A 15,337-nucleotide genomic window follows, 5' to 3' on the forward strand; every position below is an offset into this window, starting at 1 on the left:
GTATTTCCAGGACTTGTCCGTATACATTAACAAATGTAACAGCAACATTACCTTCTCCCACCCATCATCAAAGTATTTAGATATGCTTATAAAAGCAATCCAGTGGTGGAATTTACAAATGGCTCAGACCAGAAGTGGTTGCAAGCTATTCAGAATTGTATGAAGAGGGTGAGGTCGAGCATATCAATGGTGTATGGCCAGTTTTCATTCTCAAACAGCTTTGTGCACCTCCGGTACAAAGTAAAAATCCACAATCAAACCCCCAAATTGGTCTTTGAGTAGCTCGATCATGTTACAAAATAGGGTGGGTGAGAGGGTGGGACCATTGATATGCTCGGCCTCACCCTCTTCATACAATTCTAAATAGCTTGCGACCACTTCGTGGTCTGAGCCATTTATGAATTATATTTCAGAGGGCTCAGTCTCACATATCAATGGTGAGGTTTGTAGTTGTAGCCAGATGAGAGACCGTAGACTGAGTCCTCTGATGGTTTATTATAAAACCTTTGGAATACTGACTCTTGAGGACCAGTTGGCTGCCTTCAAGATGTCACTTTGTGATTATGCCCACATTAGCAGCTTTTGATGATGAGGCACCTCTAACTGAGTGCGCATTGAAAATTAGTGTCAATGCCTGATTGTTCTAGCATTGGCTTGAGACAGTGGGCGACTGATCTGGAGGAGATTGGCTTGTATGGTTTGATAGTAACTAGTAGTAGTCTACTTTCTTGTCCATGGATAGACTCAGTTCTTTTCTCATAAGCTTGAAGAGCTGAGACAGGGCATAGTGCCAGATTACTTGGAATGAGAGAAAGAAAAAGTTGGCTATCTGTGAGCCTTGCCTGGATTGCTTGGCTAGGCTACCGGGGAAAAAACAGACTCCATCTGATTTGTAAACTTGTCTCAATATGTCAAGTCTGCCGATCTGAAAGAGTGAGTAAGGGCTATAGCATGGCAAGCTTAAGAGACAAATGCTTTAGTGGCATCTTGTTGTTGTCTGCCAGAGATTCTATGTAATTTAGAACTGTCTGGACATTCCAGGTACTGGCATATCATGGCAGTGGTGGTCTGATATTGAATACACCCTTGATTAGCCTAATAATGATCGGGTGTTGGCCAATGTTACGACCATCAACTTGCTCATGCACTGATGAGATTACTGATCTGTAGGCATTAATTGAGCTGTACCGGTAGCCTTCCTCGTAGTGGTGTGCAAGGAAGCTTGCTACATTTGCCACAGGTTCAGAAAAGGGATCAAAGCTCCATTGAGAACACCAGCTGTGCCATTTCCCAAACAGGAGGCATATGATTTGTTTGTTTTTGTCCTCCATGAGTTAAGGAGTGCTGTAGTCTCTTCTGAAAGTTGCTGGTCTCGGTATTTCTTCCCAAGATGGGCCACATGGTTAGTTTGGGCATGCTGAGAGTTGGGTGAAGGTTGGATGTTATCTCTACCCTTGGTGGCATCTGCCTTGGGTAGTCAGCATTCCCAGAAGCATTGGGAACCATGGTTGTGTCTTCCAGACAAGATTACATCTGATTGTTGTGACTGAACCTGAGCTAGAACTCTGCCTATCAGGTTCCATGGTGGGTTGGCTTATGCTTTCAATCCCTTCCAAGACTGAAGGAATGCGTCTGTTACCATAGCGGATGGATCTGGCCACCAGCTGAAGTACAGTGGGCACTGAGACATCAGCCTCATGGCAAACAAGTCTTATCTCCACACGGTTTATTTGCTGGAAGATTACCGGATTCAGTTTCCAGTCTGTCCTGTCTGTCATTTGTCAAGACTCTGCATTAGCTATTGCGTTTTGTGCTCCTGGTAAGTGTTGGGCTGTGATGAGGTGACGACAGAACAATGGGGATAGGGGGATGACACAGCCTGTTGCATTTATTATGCCAAACAAGCGAGCCAAAGAACAGGCTGTTGTAGTTCCCAGCCTTGCTATTTTGCAGGCCTCCACCCGTATACACTTTTCATTCCTGTGGGGGGAAGCGTAGCTCCATTTCCATGGAGTCCACTATTAGACTTAGGAATTCCAGGGCTTGAGCTGGGTTCATAACTGATTTCTTCCTGCTGATTATGAACCCTAGATTTTCCAACAGATATATTTCACCCCTGCCAGGTGGTTGTGAATCACTTCTCTCGCCTCCGCGAGCAATAGTATGTCATCCATGTAGGCTATTACCCTTACCTCCTTCTGTCTTAGCAGCACTGTGGCTGGTTTGAGGATTTTGGTGAATATCCATGGGCTGAACAGAGTTCGAAGGGGAGACAGGTGAACTGATAAACTCTCTCTTGGAATATAGATTTCAGGTACTTTCTGTACTGATGGTGATGGGTATCGTGAAGAAGGCATCCTTTAGGTTGACCTTGGCTAACCAGTTCCCTGGTTGCAAGAGGTTTTTCAACTTGTGAATCCCCTCTGATGGTTGTATCTCCTCTATAGCTTGTTTCTGTAACAGCTCTGTGATCTCCTCCGTGATCAATTGGAGCTGGTCTGCTGAGAATAGAGGGGGAAGTGGGGACTGCTTCTGTTGTGGTTTGGTCCAGAAGTCTATTTTGTAGCCTTGTACGGTGTTTGTGACTCACCGGTTCTGAATTATGGCCTGCCAATTGTGCAGGTGGTGTGTCAGTCTTCCAGCTAGTGGTTTGGTTGGAATTTGGAGTGTCTGAATGCCTTGGTGGATAATATGATGTTTCAACATAAAACTCCGTATTGTAGTTGGCCTCCTCTCTGGGGGCCTTGATTCTAGTAGCTCCCCCCCTGCTGTTGAGGGAGACATTTGGAAAGGGCATCTCAGGTGCTCCTCTGCTTCGGGAGTGGTGGCGAGTTGTTCTACTCCGAGAACGATGGCAAGTTATTCTACTCAGAGAATGGTGATGGTGAGTTCTTCCACTCAGAGAACTCAGGCTAGTTGTTCTACTCCGAGAACGGTGATAGTGAGTTGTTCTGCTCTGAGAATGATGGTGGGTTGTTCTACTTTGAGAACAATGGTGGGTTGTTCTAGCTACTGTGAGAACAATGGGGAGTTGTTCTGCTCCGAGAACGGTGGTGAGTTGTTCTGTTCCGAGAATGGTGGTGAGTTGTTCTGCTCCGAAAGCGATGGTGAGTCGTTTTGCTCCGAAAATGACAGTGAGTTGCTCTGCTCCGAGGATGACGGTGAGTTGTTCTGCTTCATAGCTGTTTGAGAATGAAAACTGGCCATACACCATTGATATGTGAGACTGAGCCCTCTGAAATATAACTCATATTGACTGGAGTGATTGACCACTCAGCGCAATGTGGGCTATCAGCTACACCGGCTTGGGTGATTAGTTGTACTGGTGTGAGCGCCGCAGGCTATTAGCCTGCACTAGAGCATGTGGGCAACTGTGCTTTATTATTACCCACAAAGACTGCTTTAAATATTGCACCGCAAAGAGTGCTTTAATCATACAATAAAGCACTCTTTGGGCAATAAAGCACTGTTTGCCCTAAAGTGTACTTTATGAATTTAAACGACATCTTTTCCTTTGATCTCGCCCACACAAAGTTCTATAAGTAACACTTAAAGCACCGCCTATGCTTGTGTGTACAGGAAAACAGCACTCGGCCTTGCCTCATGCTGTACTAATCTCTCAACATGTCCCCCTCAGTGCTTTTGCACACACAATCATGCGCGGCAATGCTTTATGCATTAAGTTGTACACATGAGCATTATGTATTACTAGTGTATGAATTTACCACAAAAAGAAAGCATTGTGATATCTACAAGATTAAATGTACACAAAAATATCATGCCTTTAATTTTGCAACTTTTCATCTTTGAATGAAGGCTATACCCTTTTTCTAGTTTGGTCACTTTTTTGGTACAGATATCACTTCTAGTCTTTTGACTGAATCCATGACTAAAATACCTCAATCTTGTTTTATGTTTGGTTCTGCTGTAACTCCATGCCCTTACCGTAGAATCCGGTTGTTAAACACATGTATATATTAAACACATGTTATTTATTAAGCCCATACCAGCTTCTTCCACTTAATCATAGTTGATAAGCACACACGGATGAAAACAAGGTGCAGCTATACAAGAGGTTTGTCAACTGTGTAAGGCTCAAAATTTCACATGGTACATGGTCAGTAATAACATGGATTTCACTATGCTTGGCTACCACACAACACAGTCTTCTGCAAAACAGAATTTCCCATGACAGGTTTTTTTTTTTATTAGGTACATGCATTATTGTTGTTCCTACTAATAACACAGTGCAGTTTCTTGGCTGCACAACACACTTCACTTGGGGGGTAGGAGCTCAGTACACATTGTAATTTTATAACTGTGTCTCACCTTTACACCAGTTAACTTGTGAATGCCAGCCTTGACCTTAGCAAATCCACCTGTGTGGAAATAAAACAGCAGAGATGTGCTGATAGTGGTTTGGAAGTGTAGCACTTAACATTTGATAAAACCAAAGGCTATACCCGTATACACGGACTAACAGGGAATTAGGGTACACATACACATATAAGGAAATACTGTCATCTACATGAAAATGAGGATCAGCAGGATATCACTTAATAGCAGTGCTTGTTCAAAACAGAAAGCTAATGTTGTAAACAGCAACTACTAAAATTACAACTTTCCTGTCAGTTAACATGACTTCCTACCACTGTATGAGAAACAAAACAACAAGGTGTTGATTTTATGACAAGCATTACAAGCATTGCTCTGAAGTGATAGTGTGAATTGGTCCACTTTTGACAAGTACATACTACACTAAACAGAATACTGAAGTAAACTTTGTAGAAAACATGTAGAACATATATTTGTACAAGTAGTAAGGTGAAATTAAAGCTACCTACCATGTGTGCACGTGCACTGCACAGGTGAGTAGAGTATTGGACCAGAACAGTATTTACAATACTGGCTTGAGTTGTTGTTGATTAAGACCACATCCCAGATCTTTCCAGTGACCATCTACACATGCCCCAGCCGGTTTCCTGCATGATGTGCCTATCTATCCATGCTTGCATGTATTTATGTACCCGCATGAGCAAAAACCAATCACTCTTAAAAGCAGCCAGCACATGACAACAAAGGCTACATGAAACCTGTATTAAACTTATGCACAGGCAAGTTTGAAATATGGGTGTACTGTACTGTACTGTAAATACGGTACCACTCAAATGTAACGTCGCATTCGTTCGCGCCGCTCGATTGCGAGTGATTAAAAAACTCGCTAATTAAAAGGCGTGGCACCTGTTTCCTTCGTGAGTATTCATCCCATACGAAACAGGATGAATACTTGCGAAGGAAATGGGTGCCATGCCCTTCAATTAGCAAGTTTTTAAATCACTCGCAATCGAGCAGTGCGAGTGAGTACAACGTTACATTTGAGCGATACCATATGTAGCAACTCTCTATGGGCTTTGTGAACGACTTTCTCATTACACTTCACAGGTGTTTAAAAACAATGTAGCAGGCCTGATTGGCTACAAGGAATAGTGTAGCTGTTTGAGTTAAAAGGGAGCGTGTTCTCTTGCACATGCAAAAAAATAAAGAGCAAGCGTTGTCTTGTGTGTGTTTTTTGTCAAGAGAATTCACAAAAGAACACAATAAACAGATCATAAAACAAACTACGGGTAATGAGAACTTCAAACTAGCAACTTAACAGTAATAACACATGAATTAAAGAAGTGTGCAGAAAGAATATAGAAGGCATGCAGATGTAGTGCTGGCCTTATGATGTTTGCTTTTCAGTAATTGGGATGTCTGTAACCAAGAGTACATACCTATTTTTATTATGTACTCTTGATGTGACCAACCCTAACCTATGACTTGTACATATAAGCTGTACTACTGCCACACTGTATATACAAGTTAAAGTATATGTGTATACATATAGGGTATAGCAGAAAAAAGGCTCCACTTTTCCATTCCAAGGGACTGTGTTTTGGAATCCTTACTGAGATCACAAAGAATGTCACTTTGATGTGCACTAACATGTACTGCCATGGAGTCATATCCAATCATACCATATTATATTACAAGAGAAAATCACAGAGTAACAATACACATAGTAGAGAAATGCTTTGAATGTTACACACATACAAACACACATGCAAACACACACGTATGATGCAAGCACACATATTTACATGGAATTCAAAGCATCTATAGTTGAACCCATCTTAGCAGCCACCTGCATGGAAGGACCACCTCTCTCAAAAGCCCAACTTTATAGAGAATATGATAATTCACTGCCTATTAAGGCCAAGAAATCTTAGGCACTGGCTTAGAAAGGTTCCACTGTACATACTGTACATTGTGTACAATGTGGTATATGTATACAACACCCTGTACACATGGCCAAAGATGGACCATGCAGTACTCACCTGCCCCAAGAGTCTCCTGGATTTCATATCTATCTTCAATGGCAGGATAACGAGTTCTCTTGGCTCTAACTACAGGCAGTGCCATTGCTGTACAAGTAAAGAATGGTCAGTTATCAAACATCAATTAAACCAAAATGACATTCACAGCTCAGATGGTATGATACGTGGGACCACTACCATCAGTAAACAACAAGCAGGGTTAAGACTACTGACCCAGGTGGGACACTATGAATATAGTATAGCTAATTATGGAGGCTCAATGCCTACACTTCAGTATAGCTGCTCACAAATTGTACTCTTTAGTGTTGTATAAAACTGCTTAAGGGTGAAGGCAAAAATTTAAGAAAAGACAAAAGTGAACCATATATCCAACACAACGTAAACTAATGCTCATATCTTCCATCAACACACTTAAAAATCCTCAAGTATTTCATCCATCGTGCACAATGTAATACTAGGCTTGCATAAACACGTGGGGTTCTTGTAGATTCAGTCACAAATAAATAAATAACAAAGAAATGTACACTTGATGTGTCTTGAATTTATAATTGTGCATATGTTAATGATGATATGTTATTGATGCTTTTTGACTTAAATATGAAAATATCAGTCCCAGATACAATCATGAAATTGCACCACACAGAACAAACATGAGATTATTAGACAGCAACAAAAGGTACATTATTTTTTACTCAATACATTCTGTGCAAACAATCTAGTAGTTTGCAACTAATACAGTGTGGGGATTCCACAAACACATTTAATCAAATCAACTGGCAAATTTGTACATTTAATCAAATCAACTGGCAAATTTGTACATGTAATGAGGCATTTACTGTCCCATCAGAGAGCACATTGCCACAATTATGCACACAAAGGCTGTACCTGCTTGTCCTACTATAAATATTGCACTTGTGCATGTACAAACATACAAGTAATTATGGTACCATGCACATGTCACCAGGAATACACACAAGCCTAAACACCAGAATTTAAAAAATAAAAGAATGTAAGCATTCCCAAGCATGTTATTCCCAACATGAATATCAAAGTTCAAGCAGGGACTCTTCTCTATGGTGGCACTTAATCACACCTGAGATCATGAAGCCTACACAAACAATATCACCACAAATATGAACCACTGTCCAATGAAAAGCTTTACACTATGTAATGAAGACATTAATTGTCTACACAAGTCCCTCTACAAAATAGATCAGTTGCCATTCACTAAACACAGGACATACCACTACCTGAATCTACGTAAGCCAACTATTGTTTGGCATTTTCTACCTTGTAAAGGCATTAACTCAGTAACATAAACATCAATGGTTGTAAAAAGCTGGGGTACTCAAGCCCTAAGATTCAAGCCACTACTATGAATAAAACTTAATCCCTCTTACCCACTAATGTGGGAGAGGACACTGTATACACACGTGCATATAGTGGAAACCACCTGACTCTAACAGTATTTTTTGTGTGTTATTGATATTACAGGTAAAGTTGTTTTATAGTCATGTACCAGAAAATGCAGTCCCAAGTAACTGGAGCTCCTTGTCAACAAATCAGATGAGGTTGGCCATGTGTAGATATTGACATCATATACAGTAATAAGGTGAAAGGGTTATGAGTACCCTAAAGAATGAGCCTATCAATTAACTCATTAGGAAGTTTATGCAAACATTTAATTAGGCTTGTCCTAAGACAATGGGATATATGTGATATACACCTAAACCATCTCCTCTGTGTGCATGTATCCATCTTAATAGAGGAGAAAAATGAATGCTTTGCTCTGTATGGTGTGTAGCGACTCACACATAACTGTGTTAGTGCTGGTAACATCTACTGAGGTTCATGAAACATACATGATACATTAAAATAAGCTAGTGTTGCTTGTATCACTATAGGACATGTCTCACATGTAGAGATATTGTCCAGTAGTTGCAATGCAGACAGTTTACACTGACTATGGAAAAAACTTTTGAGACAGTATCCTATTAATTATTTAGTAAACTGATTTAGTGGTAGTTAATATTTTCCATGTGAAAATAAACTTGTAAATTATAAGAAAAGTACCAGGATTTTTTTAGGGTGGGGTGGGGATACACTGTATTTCGCAGATTCCCGCCATCCAAAATTTTGAGGGGGGGAGGAGGAAATTTTTTGCTCCTTGGAATTTTTTACACATTTACAATCCTTTAACAATGTCATTTTGCAAAAATCAGCTGATTGGAGCCAATCTCCAAAAAATGTAATAATCTCCCCACCAGAAAAACCTGTTATACAGTATATTATAAAATGAGCCAGATGTCATTTTAGCTGCTACACTTGACACATTTTCACTACAACTTTACCATGCATCAAGTGAAAAAAGGTAAACAAAAATCATGTGTGCTAAGTTGAAAATCATTACCATCACTTGTTGGTCATTAAAACTAATGTATCCTTTGTTAGTGTCCTCAAAATCAAAACAGACTACCTCCATGATTAAAACATTCTAGGGGATTTTGTGTAGCTCATTTTAAAGTTAGTTGCTTTTCAATACATGTTAACATAGTCACTGTACATGAAACATGCCCCTTCCCATAGTATCAAATATATTTTCCCATAAGAATTTGGTGCATGAAAGAATTTCCGATCCACCATATAAGCGATGGTATATGCTTGTGCATATTGTTGGGTAAAGCAAATAAGGTTTAATGGCATTAACCTCTAATGAATAAGCATTGCTTATTACTAAGGTTGATCTTCAGCAGCAGCAGCAGCAACATACAATAATCTGCTAACTTAACAATCGAGGATACATACATACCATTGGTCAAGTCAAAACCCACAATCATAAAATTATACACACGCATGTACAATTAAAAATCAACAGCAGCAGCTTGGAAATGCTCCAATTCCCCAGATAACACACTGCGTTATAAGGTCACAGGCTACCAGATACATGATAACCTCTAGTTCGCAAAGCAGGCTAATTAGCCACGGCATTGAAGAAGCTATAGTAGAGCACTATTGACTTGTTTGTATAAAGTATACTCATCATTGTATTCAGCTATACGATTCATGTTTTGTCTCAAAAACAATTAAGGTCTTGTTTGCAGCGGTAGCGTGTTGACACGACATGTACACGGATTTCACCAGTACAACAGAATACTCATAAGTCACTCACCTAAATTGTAAAGAAGCCACGAGAACCTAGAACAAGCTCGAGAACAAGGAGTCAAACTTCCCTCAACCGTTTTACCGTATAAATGTCAGTCGTCACGTTCCGCACAAGCAAATTTTATTTTGGAAGAGTTGCTCACGTGATGGCCTGTGTTATTAGCACGGCAATCATCACCAACATAATGACGGCTAGATACATGCAGCTGTCAACAACACACTGAAACAAAAGCTCTTTGCTTGTGAATTGCTTTTGTAAATCTCTTACAAGCTCAAGTTTTAGCTTTGAGGACTAGACTACTACTGAGGTGCACCGCACATGGAGGAGGCCAACAGTACGTCCAGTGATGCAGATCTGTAAGTTAAATGAACAGTGACTATATATTACAAATATGCTATGCAAAATTCTAACTAGCTTAACTACCAAACTAAGTACTTTAACTACAAAACTAGCTACCTTAACTACAAAACAACCTTAATTAATAATTTAGTTCAACAAGTCTATGCCATCTTCTCGGCTGGGCAGCATAAGCCATAATGCCTCAGGATCATTTTGGCATTATATCGCCTGAGAGTAACTGACAAGCGCTGAAGCAATTGTTTCCTTGCTAACTGTCTGGGAATACCACTTGTAACAGTGGTACAGTCGTGGATAAAGTTGATAAAGTAAAGGGTGTCTAAACACCAAACGACTCGCAAACCAGGGAAAAAAATTCACCACCATGATTGTTAACAGTTTCCAAATAATGGTCATCCTTAGCCTTCTCACCGGCAGCAGCAGCTACCCCAGCCTTAGATGCAGCAGTGGAAATATAAAATGAAGGCTGAGTTGTGCACCTGACAGAGAGGTCAAAGTAAGTGGGACGGCCTAGAGTAAAATCAGGAAGGTATAATGTACATTATAACGTTACATGTGTTGAAGTCTAAACTCTTTCAGATCATATTTGGGCGCCGCAATAAACAAACCACACTTTAGACTCGTAATTGCGGTATGCAAAAATTGTGAAAATTAGCACCACGCATTTGTCAGATCTTAGATCTATTGATTTCTGGCACGCTTCAAATTGTTTTGGCGTATGGGAAGTGGTGTGTCAAAGCGAAGTAGAAAAATGAGTGATCCAACCCAAGAAGAATTGCAGCGGCTGAGGTGTAGTGATGTTTTGGTGCTATTGTGTACTCGTTGCCTTACCTTTCACCGCACTACATGTACATGTCAGAGTGCTAATAACATTGTAAAACGTGTGCGTTACTTTGTAATCGTTTGGATATGCAGTACAAGAAAACAGCCTTACAAAAGCCAGCGTTGGTGTTTGTGCTATGGTAGTGTAAACGCGACAGTGGGAAGTCCCGAGCAAGCTTCTTCAAGCGGTCATGTACGTGGTGGTATCGTTCAGTATGTATGCATGTGATCTAAATATTTCTTCGTTTGGTTCAATACGGAGGCGTAGCGTAGTGCTATGGCTTAGTATCGAATAGCGCTGTAAATATAGTCACTGTTGCTTTTCTCTTGGAAGAAAATGTGTGTGATTGTTGAGCAGGAGAACATTACTCACTCAATTATGTGTGTAGGTGGTAACTATGATTCCTCTCATGGTGTATATATGTGTGTATAGCCTCGCGTGGCCAGACTGCTTTTTCTCTTTGTCATTGGGTAGAAAGAAAAAAAAGGGCCTGGTCTGGTTTGCATACCGACACTTGTTCAACGATCCCCTTTTTCTCCCATACAATGACAAAGAGAAAAAGCAGTCTGGCCATGTGAGACTAATGTGTGTATAAATATGTACTATGGACAAACACAAGGCTAATGTTGTCATACAGTAAATATAATGCAGGTCTCTTTTACTTGAAAAAAGTAATGAAATCATTCGACTGAAGCAAGACAATGACAAATACAAGCAACGAGTTGAGAAGTATGCCCTGGAAATCAAGGACAAAGATAGGGAGATTGTAGGTATGCATGGTAAATGTGAAAATTAATATTGAATTTATACTGCATATAACTGTCAAATAACTGATGGTAATGTATATGGATATATGGCTGTGCACATTATTTTTTCTCTAGCTCTTAATCGTAAGATTACTGAGCTGAAAGATCTCTTGGCTGGTGTGGCTGTTGATCGCCAGAAGCCACAACAACGTGAGAAGAGGCTTGGAATATCTGCAGAACCAATGGGACCACAGACGAAAATTTCAAGACTGCCTTATCATGAGAAAGACTCTGCGTAAGTGCAATACTTCTAAATCGGTGATATATGATACATTTTGTGTTTGTTAATCTGTTGTACGTATATGCAATTTAGTACATAATATAACATCCTGTTTAGTTCAAAGAAGTTGATAGCTGAAGCTATAAATGATAATGATTTCTTGAAGAATTTGGATAAGAAGCAAATTGCAGAAATTGTTGGCTGTATGTACCAGAGAGAATTCAAGCAGCAACAGTTCATCTGCAGGGAAGGAGGTGTTGGGACTCAACTCTACGTGCTTGCAAGTACACAATCCTAATATTAATTCTGAGCATGCATTTATAACACTGTATTGTAAAGGTGGTGAAGTAGAGGTTACAAAGGGTGGCGAATTTAGGGCCAAAATGAAACCTGGAAAAGCATTCGGAGAATTGGCTATTTTGTACAACTGCACAAGAACGGCCACAATCAGGGCTGTCACTGATGCTAAAGTATTACACACCATATAGACTTGCTGGCTTTATTTGTACTGTATACTGGATAGGTGTGGACACTAGATAGATCGTGTTTCCAAGCCATCATGATGAACACTGGATTAGTGAAACACAGTGAATACATGGAATTTTTGAAGAGGTAATTTATGTTAAGAAATGCTGTGGGTATCATGTACACTAAATGCATATAGTGTTCCAGTATTTCAGCAGTTTTCTGACACACAGTTAGCTAAGATAGCTGATGTTTTAGAGGAGGTACACATACAGTGCAGCACTTGTGTATTTATTAACATGGTTTCTTTATGTGGTATAGGATTTTTACGAAGATGGAGAGTACATCATTCGTCAAGGTTGGGCTGGTGATGCTTTCTTTATTATCAATGAAGGAGCTGTAAGAATTGTCATTATATTTAAACCCACAATTTAATGTGCTCTGGTCCAAAGGTCAAAGTTACCCAACAACAGGACGATGGCAAAGAGGTAACCAAACGGAAGCTTGGTAAAGGAGATTATTTTGGAGAAAAAGCACTGCTGGGGTAAGAAGGATTTGCATAGGGTCATGATCATCATTGCAACTTGTTTGTAGTGATGTTGAGAGGACAGCAAATGTGATAGCTACCACAAATGTCTCATGCTTGACCATCGACAGAGAGTGAGTTATAAACACAAAATAGTTTCAGTTTGGCACCTGACTGGTTAATCCTTGAGCTATTTGCTGAGGTTAGGGAAAGGATGTTTTGTCTGACCACAAATTTCTTGTTTATATGTGGTAACCTGTCGAAGGAGGAAAAGAATAATTGTCTATCATATTTTTATTGTTTTAAGATATACATTTCCTGTTTTGAGCATTCAGAACTAGACAGATCTAGAATTTACTTTGAAGAATAATCGAGACATATATATGGCATCCTCATTTGTTTTAACTGCCTTATATGTCCAAATTAAGATTAAAACATACTTGCACACATTCATCTCACTAGCTTAACCTTACACGAAGTTTGGGAGTCATACTGTATATTATGGTCTTCTCCCAGTCATTTTAGGCAATTGATTGGAACTATTGAAACTTACAAAGAAGAAATTGCCATACCAACACAGACAGAAATAAGGTACATCTTTGTGTAAATGAAGTTATATTGTTTTTATGACATTTTTGGATTAATTTGTAACAACTACGTACGGTAAAGGTCATTTGTGTTTTCTACCTTGCACTTCAGTGACCCAAAACTAGAGGAAGATTTACTGGAGTTCAAGGACCTAACATTGAAGGATTTCACATATGTAGGAACACTTGGAATGGGAGGATTTGGACGTGTGGAGCTGGTATGTTATGGAATGGAAACTTGATGTTGAACTACTCATTATTGCTTCATGCAGGTACAACAAAACAAGGACAGAACAAGGACATTTGCGCTCAAGTGTTTAAAGAAAAAACACATAGTAGATACTCGTCAACAAGAGCACATCTTTTCAGAGAAGAAGATCATGTTGGATGCAAGATGTCCCTTCATAGCCAGGTACAGTACTGGTATATCAAACTATACCTACAATGGAACCGACACTCTAAAAAGAAGTAATTTTGGGCTTTTTAGTTGTGGTCCAAAAGTACCTTTTGCAGTGAAACCCATCTATTCTGGGACTGTGCTAAAGTAGCATCCTTATTACGTAAATGGGACCACGGTATCCAGGTGTCTCAATTAGGGGGTTCTGTAGTACCTAAAAAATCAGGACACCTTATTGTAATGAATGTAATCAGGGTGCTTTTGAATCCCAAGGTCTCTATTATACAAGTTCCGCTGTATATTACACACAATCCCATATTTGGTGAAATATACAGTGCCTTTGGCTCTTAAATATTTGCCATATATAGTAATGGTGCTTGTTACAAATTTTGTATAGGTGTGTACATTGTATGTGAAGTATGTGTATGCATCGTTAAGTATTATGTTATAAATTAATAGGCTGTACAAGACTTTCAGGGACAGGAAATACTTGTACATGTTGCTGGAAGTATGTCTTGGTGGAGAATTGTGGACTATATTGAGAGACAAGTAACACACCATTGAAAGGTGTTGTGTGTTTATTGTATTGGTGCTTCTAGGGGTTCTTTTGATGATGCCACGACAAGATTTTGTGTGGGTTGTGTTGTAGAGGCGTTTGAGTATTTACATGCCAGAGGAATTGTGTACAGAGATCTAAAGGTTTGTTTTGCATCATTGTTATGCATCAGGGTGCATCGTTTAACTAGGTACTGTACGCATGGAAACTTCGTGGTACATAATTTTCACAGATTTTGTGTGTTAACTGTAAAAAGAAATTTTTTTTTAGCGACCAGAGCTTCACCGTCATTATCTGCATCCACATTGCTATGTCTCACTGCCTAAATTTGGTCATTATTTATGACATCATTTAAGTTTTCACCAATGTTTTATTGAAGCAGTAAACTAATTTGCTTACATAGCTAGACATAGGCAGGCTAGATCGGCTGAAGACTCACCTTGATGTCAGGGGAGGGTGCTTTAACCTTTTCACTTCTGGGATAGTAATTAATACTCTAATAGAGCATTCAGCTAGGATTAAAGCACTTTCTGGTGTAATAATGCATTCTTTGTGGGCAATAAAGTACTGTTTGCCCTAAAGTGTATTTTATGAAATTTAAGGTACACTTTTTCCTTTGATCTCGCCCATGCAAAGTTCTATAATATAAATCTATAGTCTTTCCAGATACCTTACCCTCCTAAAATATACAATTATATCATGCTAACCATTATGTATGATGCTGCACAGTCAAGCTCTATGCCACGTGATTCGAACAGATATGCAAATGTCAGTAGTAAATTTTTGTGGCTTACCTGTAAGCTCGAAAATTTTTCTCTAAAGCAAAATTTTGAAATCCACAAAATTTTATATCCTCAAAAAATATTGGTTTATCTGTTCACGCTGGTTGATGCGGTAGTGTTGAAGTACTGCTGCATTGCTAGTTTTGCCACATGACTATATAACTTGGTCTGTATAAGTGACTGATTCTTTAGCACCTTCCTTTAGTTGAAAAATAAATTTGCATGCAAAAATTAGATTAACTTGTCCTGTGAATACAATAGCAACTTGAAATTTAGTC

The 15,337-nt window shown here is 39.4% G+C and overlaps 2 protein-coding genes across 4 annotated transcripts in view; one reads left to right on the top strand and one right to left on the bottom strand.

Annotated features, from left to right (window-relative positions):
• LOC136261624 (maternal embryonic leucine zipper kinase-like) overlaps positions 1–9,677 on the bottom strand; it is a 36,316-nt gene extending 26,639 nt beyond the window's left edge. Inside the window, exons 1-3 of the mRNA XM_066055650.1 lie at positions 9,547–9,677; positions 6,378–6,464; positions 4,330–4,379 (exon numbers count right to left, since the gene is read on the bottom strand). Of these exons, the coding sequence (XP_065911722.1) occupies positions 4,330–4,379; positions 6,378–6,462 (135 nt within the window). The 5' untranslated portion in view covers positions 6,463–6,464; positions 9,547–9,677. The remainder of the gene's footprint in view (positions 1–4,329; positions 4,380–6,377; positions 6,465–9,546) is intronic.
• Positions 9,678–10,529: 852 nt separating this feature from the next.
• LOC136261625 (cGMP-dependent protein kinase 1-like) overlaps positions 10,530–15,337 on the top strand; it is a 6,561-nt gene continuing 1,753 nt past the window's right edge. Inside the window, exons 1-15 of one of the 3 annotated variants that reach the window (XM_066055651.1) lie at positions 10,530–10,686; positions 11,372–11,490; positions 11,602–11,761; positions 11,864–12,030; positions 12,086–12,216; positions 12,270–12,358; positions 12,411–12,474; positions 12,533–12,610; positions 12,664–12,755; positions 12,806–12,871; positions 13,254–13,328; positions 13,437–13,542; positions 13,597–13,736; positions 14,181–14,270; positions 14,321–14,420. In XM_066055651.1, coding sequence (XP_065911723.1) covers positions 10,616–10,686; positions 11,372–11,490; positions 11,602–11,761; positions 11,864–12,030; positions 12,086–12,216; positions 12,270–12,358; positions 12,411–12,474; positions 12,533–12,610; positions 12,664–12,755; positions 12,806–12,871; positions 13,254–13,328; positions 13,437–13,542; positions 13,597–13,736; positions 14,181–14,270; positions 14,321–14,420 — 1,548 coding nt within the window. In that variant the 5' untranslated portion in view covers positions 10,530–10,615. Of the gene's footprint in view, positions 10,687–10,719; positions 10,913–11,371; positions 11,491–11,601; positions 11,762–11,863; positions 12,031–12,085; positions 12,217–12,269; positions 12,359–12,410; positions 12,475–12,532; positions 12,611–12,663; positions 12,756–12,805; positions 12,872–13,253; positions 13,329–13,436; positions 13,543–13,596; positions 13,737–14,180; positions 14,271–14,320; positions 14,421–15,337 lie in introns of those variants that run through there. The other 2 variants (XM_066055652.1, XM_066055653.1) reach the window with 2 other exon arrangements.

The sequence above is a fragment of the Dysidea avara genome, chromosome 7 (genome assembly GCF_963678975.1).
Source record: "Dysidea avara chromosome 7, odDysAvar1.4, whole genome shotgun sequence".
Classification (NCBI taxonomy): Eukaryota; Metazoa; Porifera; class Demospongiae; order Dictyoceratida; family Dysideidae; genus Dysidea; species Dysidea avara.